The sequence below is a fragment of the Musca vetustissima genome, unplaced genomic scaffold (assembly GCF_032173495.1).
Source record: "Musca vetustissima isolate MV318-11 ecotype Yass unplaced genomic scaffold, APGP_CSIRO_Mvet_v1 utg6013, whole genome shotgun sequence".
NCBI lineage: Eukaryota > Metazoa > Arthropoda > Insecta > Diptera > Muscidae > Musca > Musca vetustissima.
The window spans coordinates 623,759-644,133 of record NW_026889308.1 but is presented as its reverse complement, the minus strand read 5'-3'; the positions used below and the strand labels follow the sequence as shown (position 1 = coordinate 644,133).

The following is a 20,375-nucleotide window of genomic DNA, read 5'->3' as shown; positions in this document are numbered from 1 at the left end:
AGCTGCACTATATGCAGGCATCATTAATGCAAGCTGATGCCTACCAAGTTGAATCTTCCAGTAAAATTTAAAATAAAAATTTGATTATCTTTAAGCTCAAAAAATTACGTCCGATCCAAATGGGATATGTAGATCGACCCGGGCACAATGAATAGGTAGTCCATTTAGCGCCGCTGATGTCTTGATTAGCTGTCAAAGTGGGTAAAGGGCTAAGCAGAATGCTCGCGTTAAGCCATCCGTCGCGTTATATGTTATCGAGAATACAACAACCACAATGAAACGATATGCGTTTGTGTTATCGTTTCCTTGTGGTTATTGTATTTTTGATAACAGTTAACGCGACGGATGGCTCAATGCGAACATTCTGCTTAGCCCTTTAAACTTAAAATAAATGGTCTGTTCCCGTAATGCAAGAATCTATTCGATTTTAATATTTTCTTCGATATCATAAAGGAAAAAAGAGTTATCGGAGTAAAAAATAGTAGATTCATGCAGTACGGGAACAGACCAAAAACGCTACAAAACTTGCCTAATGCCATGTACAGACGAGCGTTGTTCGCTCTCTCATTCGTTGTTCGACCCTTAATTATGAAGGAATTACTTAGTTCCCCATACAAAATTGTCTGAGCGAACACCGACTTTTGTACGTTGTTCAATTCGAATCACTCTCTGAATAACCAATAAATTTGTCCCATCCCTAACAATTGAGAGTGTTTATCGAAAATAAATTAATTTTGACAGTTTGAAAATATTTATGAAATTTTCAAACTTTTTCAGTAAAATTGAAAATCATGAATGAAAAGTAAAAAATTGTATAGTTTTTATATATGCAGCAGGATGTAATTTTTATTTTCTACATAATGCAATATGCATTTCTTTTCCCTTGGTTCTAATTAGCGTACAAAACAAGAAACAAATGTGGGGCAACTCAAACAAAAAAATTCTCCAAATTTTTATTTGTGACGGTATGTGACATTTGAATTGAGAAAATATAAAAATGTATTAAAAACAACAACATTTTCAGATAAAATGGAAAACTAAAATATGTTACATTTTTTGGTGTAAAACAAGAAACAAAAAGTTTGAAATAAAAAACTCTGATGATATGAATTATGAATAGTGTTGTATGAACGGGTTAATTCATGTACGTAATTTTGAGAGCGAACTACGTTGTTCGGATGCCCGTCAGAACATGGCATAATCTAAATCACGATTTAAACTGGCAACAAAAACGATAACATTAATCGAAAAAGAAAAACATCAGTCGAATTACATATACCTATTTCGATTGTAAATAACAGGCTGAACAACTGACACAGAATCGAAATCGATTAGACAAAAAATCTCAAATAAAACAAAACACGAAAGAGAGATAGAATACCAAGCCTGTGATAATGATTAACTTCGGTAAAAAACGCAATATTTAAAAATATTCAATTGCACAATATAGTTATATTTTTCGGTAGTGTGATATCAGCCCGACTTTTTACTTTTTTTTAATAATAATGACCATATTATTCGCGGAGATAAATATTTAGAACAGTCATTTTAACTAAATAACGCGCAATAAATTACAACAAATTAAGAACTGTCTGCCTTTTGTTCGTACGGGCACAATTTATTGTTTGCTTTATCTGTATATGCTCCTGTCAGGCACTTCCGATTCGACGTACATATGTGTTCTTTTGTTTTGCAGATAACAAGTAGAAAAATAACTTGGTTCGCAGTTCGCAGTTTGGTGTTCAATGTGTTGAATATAGACCCACAGATGACCACAACGTCGTATATATATTAAGGAAACAGCAACAGAAAACATTAAGCAAACTAGGCTCGGAAATGTTGGAGACTCCGAAAATATTGGACCAAGACAACATGAATTATGGCGGTAGTCGGGCGTTCAACTGGTTGGCTGACCTCAGTGGCCTATCCGTTGATTTGGTAAGTGCGGAATATATGTATTTTGAAGGGGGGAAACATTTCATTATCTAACGAAGTGTTTCAATGTTTCACCTCTATAACACGATTATTTTGATTCGATTCCCAAATCTTTGTTTGGGCTATGTCCCTTGCAAATTACTTGCAAGACTCGTAGTATTGAATTAGTTTGAGGATTATATCAGATCCTACAGAACAGTGTGACCATTATTTGTCGGCGTATTTGCGGATCGCTGATAATGTCTTTAAAGGTCAAATTCTGCTATGAATACATCCCAGTGTGGCCATGTAGTGTCCCACGATCCACGATCTTGATTTGTATACAACGCCAATACATACGCAATCGGGTTGCCGTAGTATTTAATTGAAAATAAACAAATCATTTCACTGTCGACTCATTTTATTTTAGTTGTTGTTGTTGTCGTCGTTTTTGTTTAACGCATATCATTTATGAATTTGAATTACGTCATACGGATGAGTTGTTGGTAAATACAAAAACGTCTAAACTAAAATAATTTCAATATAATCATACTAATACATTGACCCGATTTCGAATTTGGGTTTGTTTCAATTTGTAATGCGTTACCAATTTAGAGTATGTGTATATGGCCCGACCATATATATATATATATATATATATGTAATATGATTGCACGAACATGTCTGGAAAATAGAGACACGTGACTTGTCAATGTTGATTTCCACAATTTATTCCATTGCCAGTTTCATATAAGTGCAAAGATCGCTTTAAAAACAATATGGGTTGAACGTTGATCTATGATATAAAGATAAACCTCTCTTCATATTCATTTCGTGCAGATATACATTCAAGAGATATAAAATTCCAACAATAGTACACATGTACATATATGATAGGTGTATTTTATATAAAAATATAGCATACTAAAATATATAATTTTTGCAAGGGAATCGAATCTTTTTGGAAGTTGTTTTAGCAGTTGTGAAAATTAGCCCTAATTATTGAAGAACTTGAACTACACATGAATTCTTCCGAAAAACCATGTAGGGAATATCGTTAAATGTTTATTTCATCATAATGATGGATGAGGGCTTATGGTGTTAAGCTTAGATATATGCCAGAACGCATTTAATATAATGTAATCTTACAATTACAACTTCGATATTTCAGCTAATCTGTAAGGATGTAAACGAAATATTCAAGTCAATTTACTTAGCTTGTTACATGAATCCCCTAATTTCTAAATTTGTTTTCGATATCATAAAGGAAAAATTGTGATTGTAGTGAAAATTAGTAGATCCTTCCAGTTCTGGAACAGACCTAATATTTATTTAATTCAGAGGATTTAAATAGTCAATTCAATTGCATGTAAAAATGTTCCAACCCTGGTGTCTGCTGAATCAATCTCTGCATGGTGTTTAGTTTAAAAACAAAAAGAAAAGAAAAAAATATTCTTAAAAATTATTATTGAAGTAGTACAGTAATCTGGCAATATTTACAATATTAGAAGTATGGTAACATCCCTGAAACAGCGCTGACCTTGGCAAAGGTATATTCATGCGGTATTTAAATTATTGAATATTTGTATCTCACGTGATAGTTGTTGACGCTGTCGGTTTATGTGCTACAATTTATATATTTGTTGCCAAAAAAAAAAAAAAAATTAACACGTGAAGTGTGTGTGGGATACGAATAACAATTTATAATATATGTAACATGCAACGGGTATATGCACCGATGGGGGATTGTATGTGAGGAAACTCATCGCAAAAGCATTTGCCTGCAGTAGATTTTTAGTATGTAGTTCATTTAAAATGCAATGTTGAGATCCGAATAATAATATCTAATAATGGGACAATGAACTCTTTTATTTATAATATTCTTAAGCTGCATTTTTATTTTGTATTATGCTTTTTGTGTCGTCTTTGTCAATTATATACACATTAATCTAATGGCACATATAAGAAGTGAATTGAATTCAAACGATAAAGACAGTATACACAAACACCATTTTTAAAAGGGGAGAGGGAGGGGGTCAACTTTGAACACATTTTTTCCCCTACAAGCATCATAAAATTAATATTCGACAATGAAAAAAAAATCAGATAAAAAACTGTTAAGCAGAAAAAACATCAGTTTATATGATATTGTAAAAATGAAAGTCCACTAAGTTTCAGGTTGGTTTATCGGTGTTGGATATCAAAAAATAGTAAAAATTAGCAGATTCTTGCAGTAAAGGACGGGACACAGTTTGGGCTTGATAAAGAGTTGGCGTTTTGTTTCGGAAAGGTTGAAATGGATAATTGTGAAATAATATTTTAATCAAATTTTAAGTTGAAATGTAACGTATATAATTACCTTGTCGTTATCTAAAAAAGTGCACACTTCTACCAAATTGAAAAATTTGGGAATTGTCGACTCATCATAAGTTTTTATCTGGCTTCCAAAATCGACTATGTTATCTATAGTAGACTATATATGTATGTATATATATATAGCCCTCATTCGTATTGAGTCATGTCTTTAAATTATTTTTAAAAATATCATTGGAAACGCTTATTACCCATTGCGCTCAATAGTAATATTGAGGGGAGGGAAAATTGTACATATTATCTACATACGTATTTCCAATAAACACATGCATACAGTTAGTCTGTTCCCGCAATGCAAGAATCTTCTACTTTTTACTAAGATAACAATTTTGTTCTTTTATGATATCGGCAGAAATAGTAAAAACTAGCAGATTCTTGCAGTACAGGAAAAGACCAGTTATGTGAAATAAGTTCAATACTCTAAAATGTATATCAATTGCAATTACTTATGTTTACTCTTACAACGTCGATAATCATGTTTATGCATAATTAAAAGATTATACACCATGCAGAAACACAAATTTGCATATGTACAAAGCAACATCTTTGCGATTAATTTGTAAATAAACAGTATAAATTATTTGGGGACGTTATCTTTTTTCCTTATAAAACAAAATAATGAACTGTAAATTCCTAACAAATTTTTGGTCTGTTCCCGTACTGCAAGAATCTACTACTTTTTACTACGATAACTAATTTTCCTTTAGGCTATCGAAGAAAATAGTAAAATCTAGTAAATTTTTGCAGTACGGGAATAGACCATTTATTACTTCAATATCAAATGCATATATTAGTTCATATATCAAAAAATTAGTTCAGTTAAAAAGGATCAACAGCACTCATAGAATGAAGAAAACAATGATTTATATTATCACGTAAAGAATCACGTTGAGAATCAGTAACAAAAAATCAATTTTGCTAAACTAAAACTAAAATTTTATTTTACAGATTTTTACTTTTTTGAGTTAATCATTAAAATTATTAGCAAGTACTAAAAGCCAGAAAATATGCGCAATTAGAAAATATTCTCATCATTATAGGGAAAAATAGACACAATAGTAAACACAAGTGCAGGCAATATGGAACACTTTAAGTCAACTTGAAAAAAAGCAGCACAAGATGAAATTAGTCCTTGGTAGATGGTCACCTTCTAATATGTCGACAACCAACCATGAATCGCAAGTGATGAAAAACAAAAGCTACAAGTTCTAACAACGCATCCATACACAAATTAAATATTGCTATGCATTGACGAGATTATATAATAAAAAATTAATGTTCCCCACAACGTGTATGTTCGAAATGTTAGCAGAAATAAATTTGGAGCTAATTCACATTCATAAAAAAACTATATATTAAATGAGATTTTAAAATAAGCATTATGGGAAATTTTAGATTTTTTAAAATCAGCTTTATGAGATTTTAAAAGAAGATTTTTGAATACTAGTTTCATGGAATAGTAATGCAAGGTAAGTAATACTAGTGTTTACCTCATTCCATCGAAAAATTTGCATTTATTTTTTAAAAAATTTAATATTTTTGAATTCTCAAAATAAAATTGAAAAACGTGAATGAATCTATCAAATTTATATTTCTATCGCCTCCACGTCTTTTCTCTTATTGAGCCATTGCCAGTTCATGAGTGACACATATGAAAACTGTTAAGCAGAAAAAACATCAGTTTATATGATATTGTAAAAATGAAAGTCCACTAAGTTTCAGGTTGGTTTATCGGTGTTGGATATCAAAAAATAGTAAAAATTAGCAGATTCTTGCAGTAAAGGACGGGACACAGTTTGGGCTTGATAAAGAGTTGGCGTTTTGTTTCGGAAAGGTTGAAATGGATAATTGTGAAATAATATTTTAATCAAATTTTAAGTTGAAATGTAACGTATATAATTACCTTGTCGTTATCTAAAAAAGTGCACACTTCTACCAAATTGAAAAATTTGGGAATTGTCGACTCATCATAAGTTTTTATCTGGCTTCCAAAATCGACTATGTTATCTATAGTAGGCTATATATGTATGTATATATATACATATGTATATATATAGCCCTCATTCGTATTGAGTCATGACTTTAAATTATTTTTAAAAATATCATTGGAAACGCTTATTACCCATTGCGCTCAATAGTAATATTGAGGGGAGGGAAAATTGTACATATTATCTACATACGTATTTCCAATAAACACATGCATACAGTTAGTCTGTTCCCGCAATGCAAGAATCTTCTACTTTTTACTAAGATAACAATTTAGTTCTTTTATGATATCGGCAGAAATAGTAAAAACTAGCAGATTCTTGCAGTACGGGAAAAGACCAGTTATGTGAAATAAGTTCAATACTCTAAAATGTATATCAATTGCAATTACTTATGTTTACTCTTACAACGTCGATAATCATGTGTATGCATAATTAAAAGATTATACACCATGCAGAAACACAAATATGCATATGTACAAAGCAACATCTTTGCGATTAATTTGTAAATAAACAGTATAAATTATTTGGGGACGTTATCTTTTTTGCTTATAAAACAAAATAATGAACTGTAAATTCCTAACACATTTTTGGTCTGTTCCCGTACTGCAAGAATCTACTACTTTTTACTACGATAACTAATTTTCCTTTATGCTATCGAAGAAAATAGTAAAATCTAGTAAATTTTTGCAGTACGGGAATAGACCATTTATTACTTCAATATCAAATGCATATATTAGTTCATATAACAAAAAATTAGTTTAGTTAAATAGGATCAACAGCACTCATAGAATGAAGAAAACAATGATTTATATTATCACGTAAAGAATCACGTTGAGAATCAGTAACAAAAAATCAATTTTGCTAAACTAAAACTAAAATTTTATTTTACAGATTTTTACTTTTTTGAGTTAATCATTAAAATTATTAGCAAGTACTTAAAGCCAGAAAATATGCGCAATTAGAAAATATTATCATCATTATAGGGAAAAATAGACACAATAGTAAACACAAGTGCAGGCAATATGGAACACTTTAAGTCAACTTGAAAAAAAGCAGCACAAGATGAAATTAGTCCTTGGTAGATTGGTCACCTTCTAATATGTCGACAACCAACCATGAATCGCAAGTGATGAAAAACAAAAGCTACAAGTTCTAACAACGCATCCATACACAAATTAAATATTGCTATGCATTGACGAGATTATATAATAAAAAATTAATGTTCCCCACAACGTGTATGTTCGAAATGTTAGCAGAAATAACATTCATAAAAAAACTATATATTAAATGAGATTTTAAAATAAGCATTATGGGAAATTTTAGATTTTTTAAAATCAGCTTTATGGGATTTTAAAAGAAGATTTTTGAATACTTAGTTTCATGGAATAGTAATGCAAGGTAAGTAATACTAGTGTTTACCTCATTCCATCGAAAAATTTGCATTTATTTTTTAAAAAATTTAATATTTTTGAATTCTCAAAATAAAATTGAAAAACGTGAATGAATCTATCAAATTTATATTTCTATCGCCTCCACGTCTTTTCTCTTATTGAGCCATTGCCAGTTCATGAGTGACACATATGAAAATTTTGGAAATTGCGAATAATCTACTGCTTCAAACTTTCCCAGCAGGCAGATTGAATAAATTGGATACGGGAGTATATATAATGAAGGACAATTTCAAATTTTATTCGTACTAAATTCTCCTATTGGGTTATTTTTAAAAACGTGTCTTTTATAAACAAATCAGCTGGGTTTTACAATTACCTTGTATTGTACCATGTATAAGTTTTTTATAGAACAAAATATAATACCTATTAGCTCATACAAAAATGAAAATATTCAAATATAAGTGAACGATAGTCAACCTTATAATATGTGTTTTTTTATACATACTTTTAGAGGTGGTTATAAACAGACTTACGTCTGCAATTATATGCTACCGAATATTGTTTCACATACTTATTAAGGCGTAATGGAGAAAGAAATGACTTAAAAATAATCTTACAAATAAACCTTGAGTCAGAATTTATAAATTCTCAGTACACAATTGCCTAAAATGTATCTCTCATCTTGGAACAACATTCTGGAAAAATGTATTACTGATTGAGGAGAATGAAAAAATTCATCTCAATTATTTTTAAATTAGCTTTAATTATTTTAATTTATTTATATTACAGGTCAACTTCTTAATATGCCAAATATCCGCAATCTTCCTGGCATCGCTCTATAGATCGGCACTCCATCCCTCCAAAGTATCTTCCAACGTCCGACACATCGTTGCACTTAGCATTGGCTTGGTATTTGGATATTTCTGTTTCGGACCACAAGCTATACACATCGCTGGTCTTCCGGCAGCATGCTATGTTGCCATTCGTACGCAGAGCCCAAAAGTTGTCCAAAGGTAAGATGACTACTGACCGTCCTTTGTAGTACTCACGCAAGTGCAAATGACTTTGTTTGCAGGACGGTAATGGTCGTAGCTATGGCATATTTGTTAACAATACACGTGTTGCGACAAATTTATGACGATGGCTCCTGCTCCCTGGACATAACGGGTCCTCTCATGATCATTACGCAAAAAGTTACTAGTTTGGCATTTAGCATTCACGATGGATTTGTACGACAAACCAAGGTAATATAAACCAAAGTAATACTCTAAAACAATTATTTGACTCATAAATTTGTCAATGTTGCCAACAGGATTTAACCAAGGCACAGCAGTATCATGCGGTCAAAAAGTTGCCCACGGCATTGGAGTATTTTTCATACGTTTTGAATTTCCAAGGATTAATGGCTGGACCATTGGTGTTCTATAAGGACTACATCGATTTCATTGAAGGCTATAATCTGAGACCTGCCGTAAACGTAATTTGGATTCTTTCGTAGCACGTTATATATTATAGTTGAGTTGGTGTATTTTTTTACAGGCATCGTCCGATAAGGGGAAAGCCGAAATGGTTTTGGAACCGTCGCCTGTAAAAACAGTGGTCAAGAAAGTCATCGGTAGCTTTATATGTGCATTCATTTTCATGAGGTTTGTCAAATTGTACCCGATAAAAAATCTAAAGGACGACGATTTTGTTGAGAACACCACGATCACATACAAAATTTGGTATGCCATGATGGCTACCACTACAACTCGTTTTAAGTATTATCACGCATGGCTATTGGCCGATGCTATAGCAAATAACTCAGGATTAGGCTTTACGGGTTATGACAAGGACGGCAACGCCAACTGGGATCTCATCTCTAATATAAACGTATTTGGCTTCGAGGTGAGATATATCAGCCAATAACAACCGATAGATTTGTTGATGGGTATGTTCGCGAATTGTTGATGTCATTTATTTCTGTTGAACTTTCAGTTCGCGACAAATATTCGTGATGCCATCAACAATTGGAATTGTGGCACAAACAGATGGTTGCGCACCATAGTTTATGAGCGCGTGCCCAAGAAATACGGTACAATTTTAACATTTGCTTTGAGTGCGGTGTGGCACGGTTTCTACCCAGGCTATTATTTAACTTTTGCAACTGGTGCTTTAATGGTGACCTCTGCGCGTATGGTAAGTTCGTACAAATGCGACGAGTATGCGAGGAAACGTGTTCTTTAGACTCAAAGCACATCACATAATACGAAAAAGATTTTATTATTTTGAATTTCGTTTTTGCAGGCTCGACGTATGTTCCGCCATCGATTCCAGCAAACACGAATGACGCGCATGTTCTATGACATTCTTACGTGCCTAACAACTCGCATAGTTATGGGCTACACAACATTCCCGTTTGTCCTGCTTGAATTCATGGTATGTAGTTTTTTCCTTCATGCGAACTGGGTCCTAACAGAAGTCAGAATCTAATTATTATTTTATCGGTATAATTCCACTTCAACAGGGCAGTATTCAATTGTACCTGAAGTTTTATTTGTGCCTTCACATAATCGCACTAACGACTATTTATGTTTTGCCGACATTCATACGCGGTGAAAAACGATCGACTCAACAAACGCAAAGAGCCACTAAAATCTCTGAAACTTCAGAGACGAAGGAGCCTTTCAGAGTGGCAGCAAACGATGTTTTGTGCAAATCGAACAGCCAGTCCAATGAGGATCATCAACTTATGGAAGCTGCCCTAGTGTCGTCCCAAAATACCTACATGTCAGAACAAAGCAATATTATACCTCAATGCAGCGACATCAGCAAACCGCCCCAGCTACCTATTGTTGCTCCAGCCAGGGAAGCCATTTCCGTTCCTCATGATCAGTGCGAAATGGATCAGCTGTCGACTAAATTAATGGAGAAGATTGAAGCAGAGACAAAGAACATTGAAGAATTTATAGACAAGACAGTAACAGAAACGGTAACAGGAATCGTCGAGTTCAAAAAGGATTTGATGCGGGACTCTCTTCCCAGTGGGTTACGAAAACGTACATCCCTGGCTTCTACAATGAGCGATGTTGTAGCTGGAGCCACCTGCAAGCCTCAGACCGAGGAAGGTGCTGCCTTCTTGAAAAAGGAAATCGAAGTTATCAATGCCGTCGTACAACAGGCTAATGTGTTGCCAGCAGTCCTTAGCAATGGCCATGCAAAATAGTAGTGGTAAAAGCGCACTGCCGCCACCAGAATCGACGACATAACGACAGTTTTGACAGCAGCAGCGAACATGTATCAAAAATAATTACAACTTAACACTGTTCACGCTCATTTTACACAATACCCAGAGTGTGTGTCAAATGTATTGCAGCACTAAACACGCTCAAATGTTATCACCATCATCATTTTTATCATCATCCTACCCATCTTAATATGCTCTAAAGACACCTATGCACAAGTTTTACCAAAGGGCGCACAGGTTTACCCCAGATAAAACAGCTGTTCCTATTTAAAAACAAAAATCATTGTACATTGCATCACTAACTATATTATTCTCCATCCAATCCTCATCCCATTCGACTGTCATTCATATATACACATATATTTATATATATATAAATCTATATACATACGTGCATATAAAAAAGAAATGAAAATTAAAATTATTGCTTTTTCTCTTTGCCATTTTTTGTTTAATTAAATATGAAATATGTATGAAATAAGTATGTAATAACCCATCCGTACACTTGAATGGCATAAACATACTTTGGCGAAAACTCAGGATTTCACATTAGTATCGATACTTCTAAAAGTTATGTGTTTATCAATTGGTTGTTATTCGTCCACTCTGTCATACTGTGAACACACTATTATTTAATTGTATATACAGGTCACATTATATGCCACAATCCTTCCAATACCATGTAAGTAGCATGGTGTGCAATCACACAAAACACTGTCGAAATTAATTTTTGTTCTATGTTGATAGGTCTTCCACCAAAGTATATACAAATGTGTTAAACGTTAGTTGCTTTTAGATGTTTCAAGTCTTCTGAATCGTTTGTGATTGTTATTATTTTTTTGTAAACAAATTCTTCCTCCACAACATTGTCCAGAAACAGAAATACGGAAACATTAGAAGCCCACCAAATGATCAGTGATGATGTGTGTACCAAAAGCCAGAAAAGCGACCTAACCACCCAACCATACGAGAAATCCTTAATTGTGCATCATTAATAGCAAACACTAAAATTTTAACACTTCAAACGGAGAACACTAAATGTATTATTTAAGCAGAGTACAGCTGGTTAATACTAATAAAAATAATAGTAATACATATTTATGTTCGCCACGCCGAAGCAAGTAATTGGGCAAAATGAGAACAGTATATAATTTGATTATCTTTTAAATTTACAATATTAAGAAATTGAGATAACATCCTAATACGGAACACATCAAATAAGAAAATTATGTGTGTTATGTATTAATAAAGAAATTGTGAATGGAATCAGAAATGGGGTTTTAATATATCGGTTAACGGTTGATGAGGTAAGTAAGAAGACAAAATGTGATTCGTTTCTGTTTGACTAAGTCGAAATCGCGTATAACGATGGTCATGGGCTCCGCGAATTATGTCGTTATAAGAGATATTAATAAAATATGGGTGATATAGCAATTTTGAAAAATATATATGGATAATTTTTTTAGTCTTTACTCCCCTCCAACTAGAACACATTCTATTTAGTATATATCAGACAAAGTCTAGAAAAACTTTAAAAAATCGAGTTCAGCTTCAATAAGTTGATATTTTGTGTAGGCCCGCTAAGACTTTATAGGATATTCGTATACGAAGAATTTCGTCTAATTTGATAAACACGTGTTAGTTAAGCGGATGCTTAACAAATCGCGTCCTTTTGTGAATAATATCATTTAAGACGAACTGAATATAAATTAATTTAGAATCTTTTGGAGTGAATGAATGCTACCAATGTATTAAATGATATTATTCATGTTTACCGCATAATAGTTTTTTTCTCGTCGTAACACACAGTAGAAGGCATTTCCACAGTCGCAAGCGGAATACATTCGATAAGGTCGTCTAGTGTTAGTGGACTTCTCAATATATTTTAGCTTTTACACCTCAATGAGCCATCTAAAAAAAGTGAGTAGTCATCATTTAGGATAACACTGTTTTTTACTCATGATTAATATTCGTTTTACATTTTAAAATACCTTTGAAACAATCTACATTTATTAGTGGCAATAATGTTAGAATTGTACACTTGTGGACAAAACTAATGCAACTGAAATTGCAAAGATAATCGGCCATGTGACATGTTCCGAGAGTTTTTTAATTCCCATACTTTTTTAAATTCCCATGTTGTGCAAAATGGTGTGCTCAATTTCGATCGAAATTGCGGCTCGAAAGCATAGCTGTGTTCAATATGTTACGAAATGTGTTCAATAAAAAAACATATGTTTCATTGGAATTTGCACTTTGTTTAAAAAGAAAATAAAGAAAAAATATGCCTGCTGGCTTATTAATTGCCCTGGTTTCTACCAGAAAAAGTCTAATGATACTGGAACGTGTTAAAATAAGCGTTTATGGATATTTTGAGAGAAGTTGGTCCTTTCATACACAAGGGTACCATTCCCGAAAGCCTGCAGTTAGCAGCTACCTTAAGATTTCTGGTGATGATTTAAATATAAGTGTTGATCGCACAACAATATGTAAAATATTGTGGAGAGTAATGAAAGTCCTGGAAGACAAAGTGTGTGCAAGCTGTGGACAGCTGCAGACCAGGATCCAGCCATGATCCAGATATGAGTGCAGCTAGAAATGGTATACAAAATAGTTGGCTTCTAGGAGACAGGGGTTACGCTTTAGAAACATTTTTGATGACGCCCCATAAAGAAGTGGAGCATGGATCTTGTCAACATCGATATAATTAAGTGCACACATCTGCAAGAAACATTATTAAAAGGACTGTAGGAAATCTTAAAAGTAGATTTTTTTATAGATTCTATTTTTATTTTGATCATATAGTGGTTGAGTTGCCAGATTGATCTCAAAAATGTTACGCGCTGTTTTTGATAAAAGGAGCTCTTTTTATTTTCTTTAATTTTACTATAAAAACTAATGTAAATACTGTATTTTTTAAATAAATATTGTAAAAACACGTTAAATATTACTTCAGCGTTCTTTTTCAACTTGTACGTGCTCAGAAAAACACGTACGATCTATTTTCGTTTTCAATCCGCAAGGCTATATGTGCTCGAATTCTTAAAGATCATTTTTAAAAGTATTTTATTACAATAACATTTTTCTAATTTAAATTTTGACTTACTGCCAAAAAATTTAAAAATGGCTAGAAACGAATACAGTAAACCGATATATAACAGCTAATTACTAGTGATTGTGGAAATAATTTATCACAGGAAATTATTTTGGAGAAATATTCCATAAATAGATCCGTGATTTCTCGATTCATAGGTAGGAGGGAGGCTGCAAAAGAACATCAGTTCGTATTGATCAACAAATTGTAATAGTAATAAAAAATACCAATTTAAAAGTTCACCGAAATTGGTGAGAGGGTTATTGTTGGATATAACCTCAAGAACAGGGCGTGGAGAAGCATTGATAGCAGTTATATGACTGGATATCATCGGAAAGTCCACTTAGTTCTGAAAAATCGGAAAGCAAGATTGGCTTTCGCTAAAGCTCATGTTCATTGGAATTCGACTTAGTGGATAAATATTATTTACTCGGATCAATTAAAGTTTAATATTAAAGACACAGGAACGAAAAAAAAAATTCAAAAAATTAAAGGTTCAGGCTTCAGTATTGCAAGGGTACTGTGAAGTATGGAGGAGGGGTTAATAATGGTATTGGATTGGTATTATACAAATGTGTGAGAAGCCCCTTTGGTTTCCACCGCTGAAGAAAATATACCGTTTGCTTGGGTGTTTAAGCTTGACAATAACCTCGAACATACACCCAAACATATCAAAGATATGTTGCGGGAGTCCAAAATCAGGGTTTTATAATGGCCAACACAATTATCAGATCTTCATCCTATGGGAAAAATTTTGGAGTATCATAGATAGCTAAATCAAAACAGATACAAAAAAACACAACCTCTTCTAAAGTTTCAGGATGCGAGGATTAATATTTCTAAGGATCAATACCGCGTAGGTGTGTTGCCGTAATCAAAAATAAGGGTTTATTATTTAAAAGAAAAACACAAAAAGTTTTGACCAAACACAAATCTGGTCAATTTAGTTTATATATACAGTGGTGGTCACAGAATTAAAACATTTACTGTGGTAAACATTTTTTGACCAGCCCTCAATTCGTTTGAAGTATTTTTGAAAATTTTTTAATTCGGAACACTTCGATATACAGCACTTAAGAGATTTAGTGTGAAAATAGAAAATTATTGCATGCAATTTTTCCATAAATAACGGTTTTTATGAAAATACATCGACTTTGAAGTGGCCATATAATTAAAACATTGTGTGGTATTGTTTACTTTACTGCATTTTTTGAAAATATTTTTAGAAAAGCTATTTAATTTAGTTAAATTATGTAAACTAAGTACCGATAAAATCATTTACAGATAAAATTTTTTGAAAAAATCTGTAAAATCGATGAAAATTGCCAAAAATGTGTTTACTTCCTTGATACTAAAATAGATTAAGTGGAAGTTATTCGATTCAAAAAATATTATTTTGGAAAAATATTGTCATGTTCAATAGATTTTAAGTGTCATGAGTTGACCATCAATCATGCTGCTGTATGCCAGAAAACTTTACTCGTCAACATAAACGTTGATCTCTGTTCGTTCTGTTGTAACTGATATATTTTTTGATTAAATACATTCTGCACTACTCGAACAGTCGATTTGATATAATAAATACCAATATCAATCGATTTTTTTCTCACATACTGCAAAAATATTTCGGCCTTCTTCAGTAAAGGCTATTGAAATTGAATCGTTCCTTTAGGTTAATACCCATTTTTTGAGTTTTTATTTCAAATATTTATTTATTTTGAGAATTATTTATTGTTTTCTACTAATTCTAGCAATTTCTGGTGCATTCGGACCTTTATTTTCTATAATAAGGGTGATTATCTGAATGTAAGGTGTACTGTACAAATTTTTGGCAATTTTCATCGATTTTACAGATTTTTTCAAAAAATTGTATCTGTAAATGATTTTATCGCTACTTAGTTTACATAATTTAACTAAATTAAAGAGCTTTTCTAAAAATATTTTCAAAAAATGCAGTAAAGTAAACAATACCACACAATGTTTTAATTATATGGCCACTTCAAAGTCGATGTATTTTCATAAAAACCGTTATTTATGGAAAAATTGCATGAAATAATTTTCTATTTTCACACTAAATCTCTTAAGTGCTGTATATCGAAGTGTTCTGAATTAAAAAATTTTCAAAATTACTTCAAACGAATTGAGGGCTGGTCAAAATGTTTTTTTTCACAGTAAATGTTTTAATTCTGTGACCATTACTGTATATATATATATTTTTTTTTTTAATATATTGTGTTTATATTTTTTTTTAACAGTGAATAAATTACCTTTTTATTTCTGGAAAAAAACTTTCACCATAAGTTTATTTTTAAAAAAAGTTACAGTACATTTATTCAGTTTGCCATTTTAGTTGCTTTAGTTTGGCCACCAGTGTATGTCCTACTTCTACACACACCCACACATAAGAATACAATTGTTTAATAGCTCTGGTATACATTTCATTGATCATGTAAATTTAAACAAATTTAAAGTTTCTAATTTCGAAAATAATCTTAATATTCAATCTATGACATAAATGCGCACGAGTGATCGTTTCGTTCTATCAAGAGTAAAGTTCTACAATTGTATTTACACTTATTGCACTATAGAATAAGTATATTCCTTAATCCATATTATATACATAGTCGCAAACTTATAGGCTACCATCGAAGTGTCTTGGAATTGTTCGGGGAATGTTCTAGCATAAAGCCTCAGTACATTGTTCGCGGTCGAACTAGCTTTTACAAAAAACAGCACAAATGAAAAATATTTTCAACTACCATATGTAACAAGTCAAATACACACGCGTATACTAAAGTCTACAAAACCATTCGTAGTATTAAATTTGCTATATGAAAAAACTGAGTGTATACTCGAATAAATTTACAAAAAATTACAGTTATAAAGAATGAATGTGTGTACCCTTAAGAGATCTTAATGGAGGAAAAATGCATATAAATTATAACAAGTCGGCATACGTCCCTCCAAGTTTACAAAGAAAGCTGCCATAATACTATGATTGGAATGTAGCCTTTTCAAGCTGAAACTTTCCGAAGAAATGAAGTGTATTATTGGACCAAATTCTATTGCGACACATGATGTGTGTATTGTGTGCTCTGAACTTTGTTATGACAATTACTTCATTTCACTAATCCGACGATTCATTTGTTCTATCTAAATGACGTTGCGAGTACGCCAAGTTCATTTTCTATATGTAGTAAGTTGCCACGTTATCTTCGGTAAATATTAACTATGGTATTATGCTATCGTGAAAACGTGTCTCCGGAAACACGTCCTCCTCCATTTCGATGCGAGTATCGGAATGTCCCAACAGTGATTCGGCATCCTCTTCAAAGTTTCGCATGGGGTAGCTGAAACCATCACCGAAACTGGAAATATAAAAATTAATTGTTGGGTCATGTTCAGCAGTATACACAATTATGTTGTTGATGGCAAATTAAAAACATTTGGACGCACATATTTACATACATATATAAAAATTTATTTACGATAACAAATATTTACTATAACTGGTACAAAAGAAATACATAGGAATAAAAATTTCTTAGATGTAATTGCCGCATTGTATTTTTTTATTATTGCCATACCATCTCAACGTAGAAGTTATTAAAAATTAAAAAATAATGCTATGCTAGATATTAAATGCAAGCAAAGAAGCTATAAATTACTAACTATACATAACTAGGTTGTTCGAAAATATAAGATTGAGCTTAACAATAAATGTGCATAGGTTGAAATACAAATTATAGTTGTAAACATAAAATAGATGGCACTGCGCACACTATCATGCCACGTTTTGGCCATCTATGTCATTCCTTTCAAACTTGAATTTTGCTGTTTGATCGTGTCCCATATCGATAATGATACTTCCGTTGGCAACGGGTATAGTTGTGCTATTTTCGGGGACATTCTCTTCAATTGGCCCTGTCATAGTCTGTCCTTCTGTTTGAACTTTTGCCTCGTAATTGATTAATTTATCTGAAGCATCTGCAGGTAGCACTTCTCTAACGCGTGTCTCATCCATGGAATGGTACGAGATCGGATTTGGTTGCATCTCGGCCTGTTGATGATGATGGTGATTTGCGGTTGGATACTGTAGACCATCACCATCACTATGAAGAACAGATTAGAAAAATGTTGATAAATATTCATTTTGACAAGTGACGTCAGTATTAATAATTTATGGCGATTTGCATTAAATATTATATACAGTTTTTAGTTCACATTCAAACAATATTTGCCAATATGAACACATAATTGTGCTTTGAATGCATTCTTAGTATTGTTTTGTTTTTGTTTGTCTTAATTACGATCAATGTTTAGCACTATATAAATACAAGTTAATTGCAGGTTTCAGTCTGGCAAGGTAGATAGTAAGGTTAACTAGCCATATAAAAAATTTCGTAAATGTTTTTAATTTGCCAAAACCCAAATGTTAATAGCTATAACCATTTTAAATCATAATCCAACCAATGAGACAAGGAACTACACACACATATATATATATATATATATATATAAACAAATTCAGTTTTGGACACCCACCTTGAGTATACGGGTATGAACCAAAGTTTCCAATTATCTCCAAAAACTTCCTGGAAATTGGCAAATTTGCCCAAATTGAACCCATTCTTGTCAGCACCACCAACCCGAAATATGGGTGCCCGGAATGCTTCTGGAAATAAGAAAATATATTAGTCAAGATTTGAAAATGTACACGTTATTGATTTCAATACACACCCAATGTTGTTCGGTTCATTAAAACGAGGTAAATATGATAGCCGAATAAACTAACCAAGCTAATGGCAAACATTACCGATACAAAGAACAGAAATAGTATGTGAAAGCGGCCCATACCTCCCGAAGACAGTTCACCCTATTACAAAAAAAAAATAAAGATTTATCTCAATTCAAAAATCAGCACTTATTTTGGTCGTTTACCTTCCAAAATCGAATGAAATATTCCAATGATGTTAGAGCTACATAAAGGCAGTATAATAGCGCATATCCCAGAAATAGTACAAAAAACTTATAATTGGTGAAATTAACACAATTATTAACCCATGGACAATGGTGGTCCATCTTTAGTACACACGTTCCACAAACACTGCAGTGATGACATCGATCTGGTTTGATTATTCTGCATTTGTCGCAAAATCGCACGGATCCATTCAGTGTGCTTATAGAAAAAAAAACAAGTATTAACTAGGTGAATATGGTGTAATGAACATATTTACCGATTCGTTACAGGTAGATCTCGAGCGCAGTATTCCAAAACTCTTTTTTGTTGCTCCTGATTTTCTGCTCTGAAAAGTCTTTCGATTTCAGCTTCAGGTATGCGCCACTGAATTCAAAGGAAATACTGTGGAATAATTCCAATAACATTTATTACAAACACACTTACATTTGACGGAACAGTACCAACCGGAGTGAACACTGTATTCCAATATGACCAAAAGAACAGAATCGATATAATGTGGTAGAATATTAGGAAAATCACTTTCTCGAACGTATTTTCTATTGACACTGAAAATAATGTTCGAAGTTCATTTTAATGTTTATATAAACAAAAACAAAAAAATCATCCTTTCAATGCATTTACGATGCAGTGCATTGATATCTAAATGTAAATATTTCGAGATACACATCTTTTACACAATTCCAAACCCAAACTGAACCATTCAATTTCATATTATAAATAGGTACCCTCACCAATCGTCAAAGGTATGAATATTTGTTATCTTAAAAATAGAAAAATAGAGGAGTTGTGCGTACTAATGACTAATAGCACATAGATTACTTATATGTTTCTCAATGTGTGTACCGTCGACGAGTGGTATTTGTTGTCGGTGGATTAACAACAATTCCTTTTACACCACACATCATGCTGGAACATTTCTTACCGCAGATGAGGACACGTCTTCTTTTCATTTGACATGTATATAAATTTGAGTTCATGTTTTACTTACTAACACATAGCTCCACGACATAGGCATAATAAGACCATGCTATTACTGACGCTATGAAGATAACTGGAATCCACTTGATAGCTCGCATGCAGCCAGCACAGGGCGTGGCCTTCTTCCTCTCATAGTTGCTCATGTCCAGATTTTGGACAGTGAAATTCTGACGAAATGTTTTGTTACTTTATTGTGGGACGTCTTCCATTCACCGACCTGACCTGTTCGAGTTGAATGACGGCCTTTGCAGATGTTGTCGTATTTTAACCAAGCTCAGATGCAGCGCACATGGGTCTTCATAGAATTACGAGAAAATAATTTGTTGCCAATAGATATCCAGTGCCTAGAATTCCAAAGTTATTGTCATGCACGAACGACAAGGCTCACCTCTCAGCATTAGGACGAACAAGCCAATCGATATACTGATAT

At 32.7% G+C, this 20,375-nt stretch overlaps 2 protein-coding genes across 2 annotated transcripts; one reads left to right on the top strand and one right to left on the bottom strand.

The window, feature by feature from the left end:
* Positions 1 to 1,836: 1,836 nt before the first annotated feature.
* Positions 1,837 to 10,877, top strand: LOC133337025 (lysophospholipid acyltransferase 6). The gene is made up of 8 exons (XM_061545289.1): positions 1,837 to 1,938; positions 8,456 to 8,679; positions 8,742 to 8,910; positions 8,979 to 9,137; positions 9,206 to 9,553; positions 9,644 to 9,844; positions 9,953 to 10,084; positions 10,173 to 10,877. Exons 1-8 carry the CDS (start codon positions 1,837 to 1,839, stop codon positions 10,869 to 10,871), a joined length of 2,034 nt encoding a protein of 677 aa, XP_061401273.1. The 3' UTR covers positions 10,872 to 10,877.
* Positions 10,878 to 17,179: 6,302 nt separating this feature from the next.
* Positions 17,180 to 20,109, bottom strand: LOC133336998 (palmitoyltransferase ZDHHC15B). Its single transcript, XM_061545262.1, has 7 exons — positions 19,956 to 20,109; positions 19,391 to 19,512; positions 19,224 to 19,330; positions 18,928 to 19,165; positions 18,727 to 18,862; positions 18,532 to 18,661; positions 17,180 to 17,354 (listed from the first exon to the last, which is right to left on the bottom strand). The coding sequence occupies exons 1-7, from the start codon at positions 20,086 to 20,088 to the stop codon at positions 17,216 to 17,218; spliced, it is 1,005 nt and encodes a 334-aa protein (XP_061401246.1). The 5' UTR covers positions 20,089 to 20,109; the 3' UTR covers positions 17,180 to 17,215.
* Positions 20,110 to 20,375: the final 266 nt, after the last annotated feature.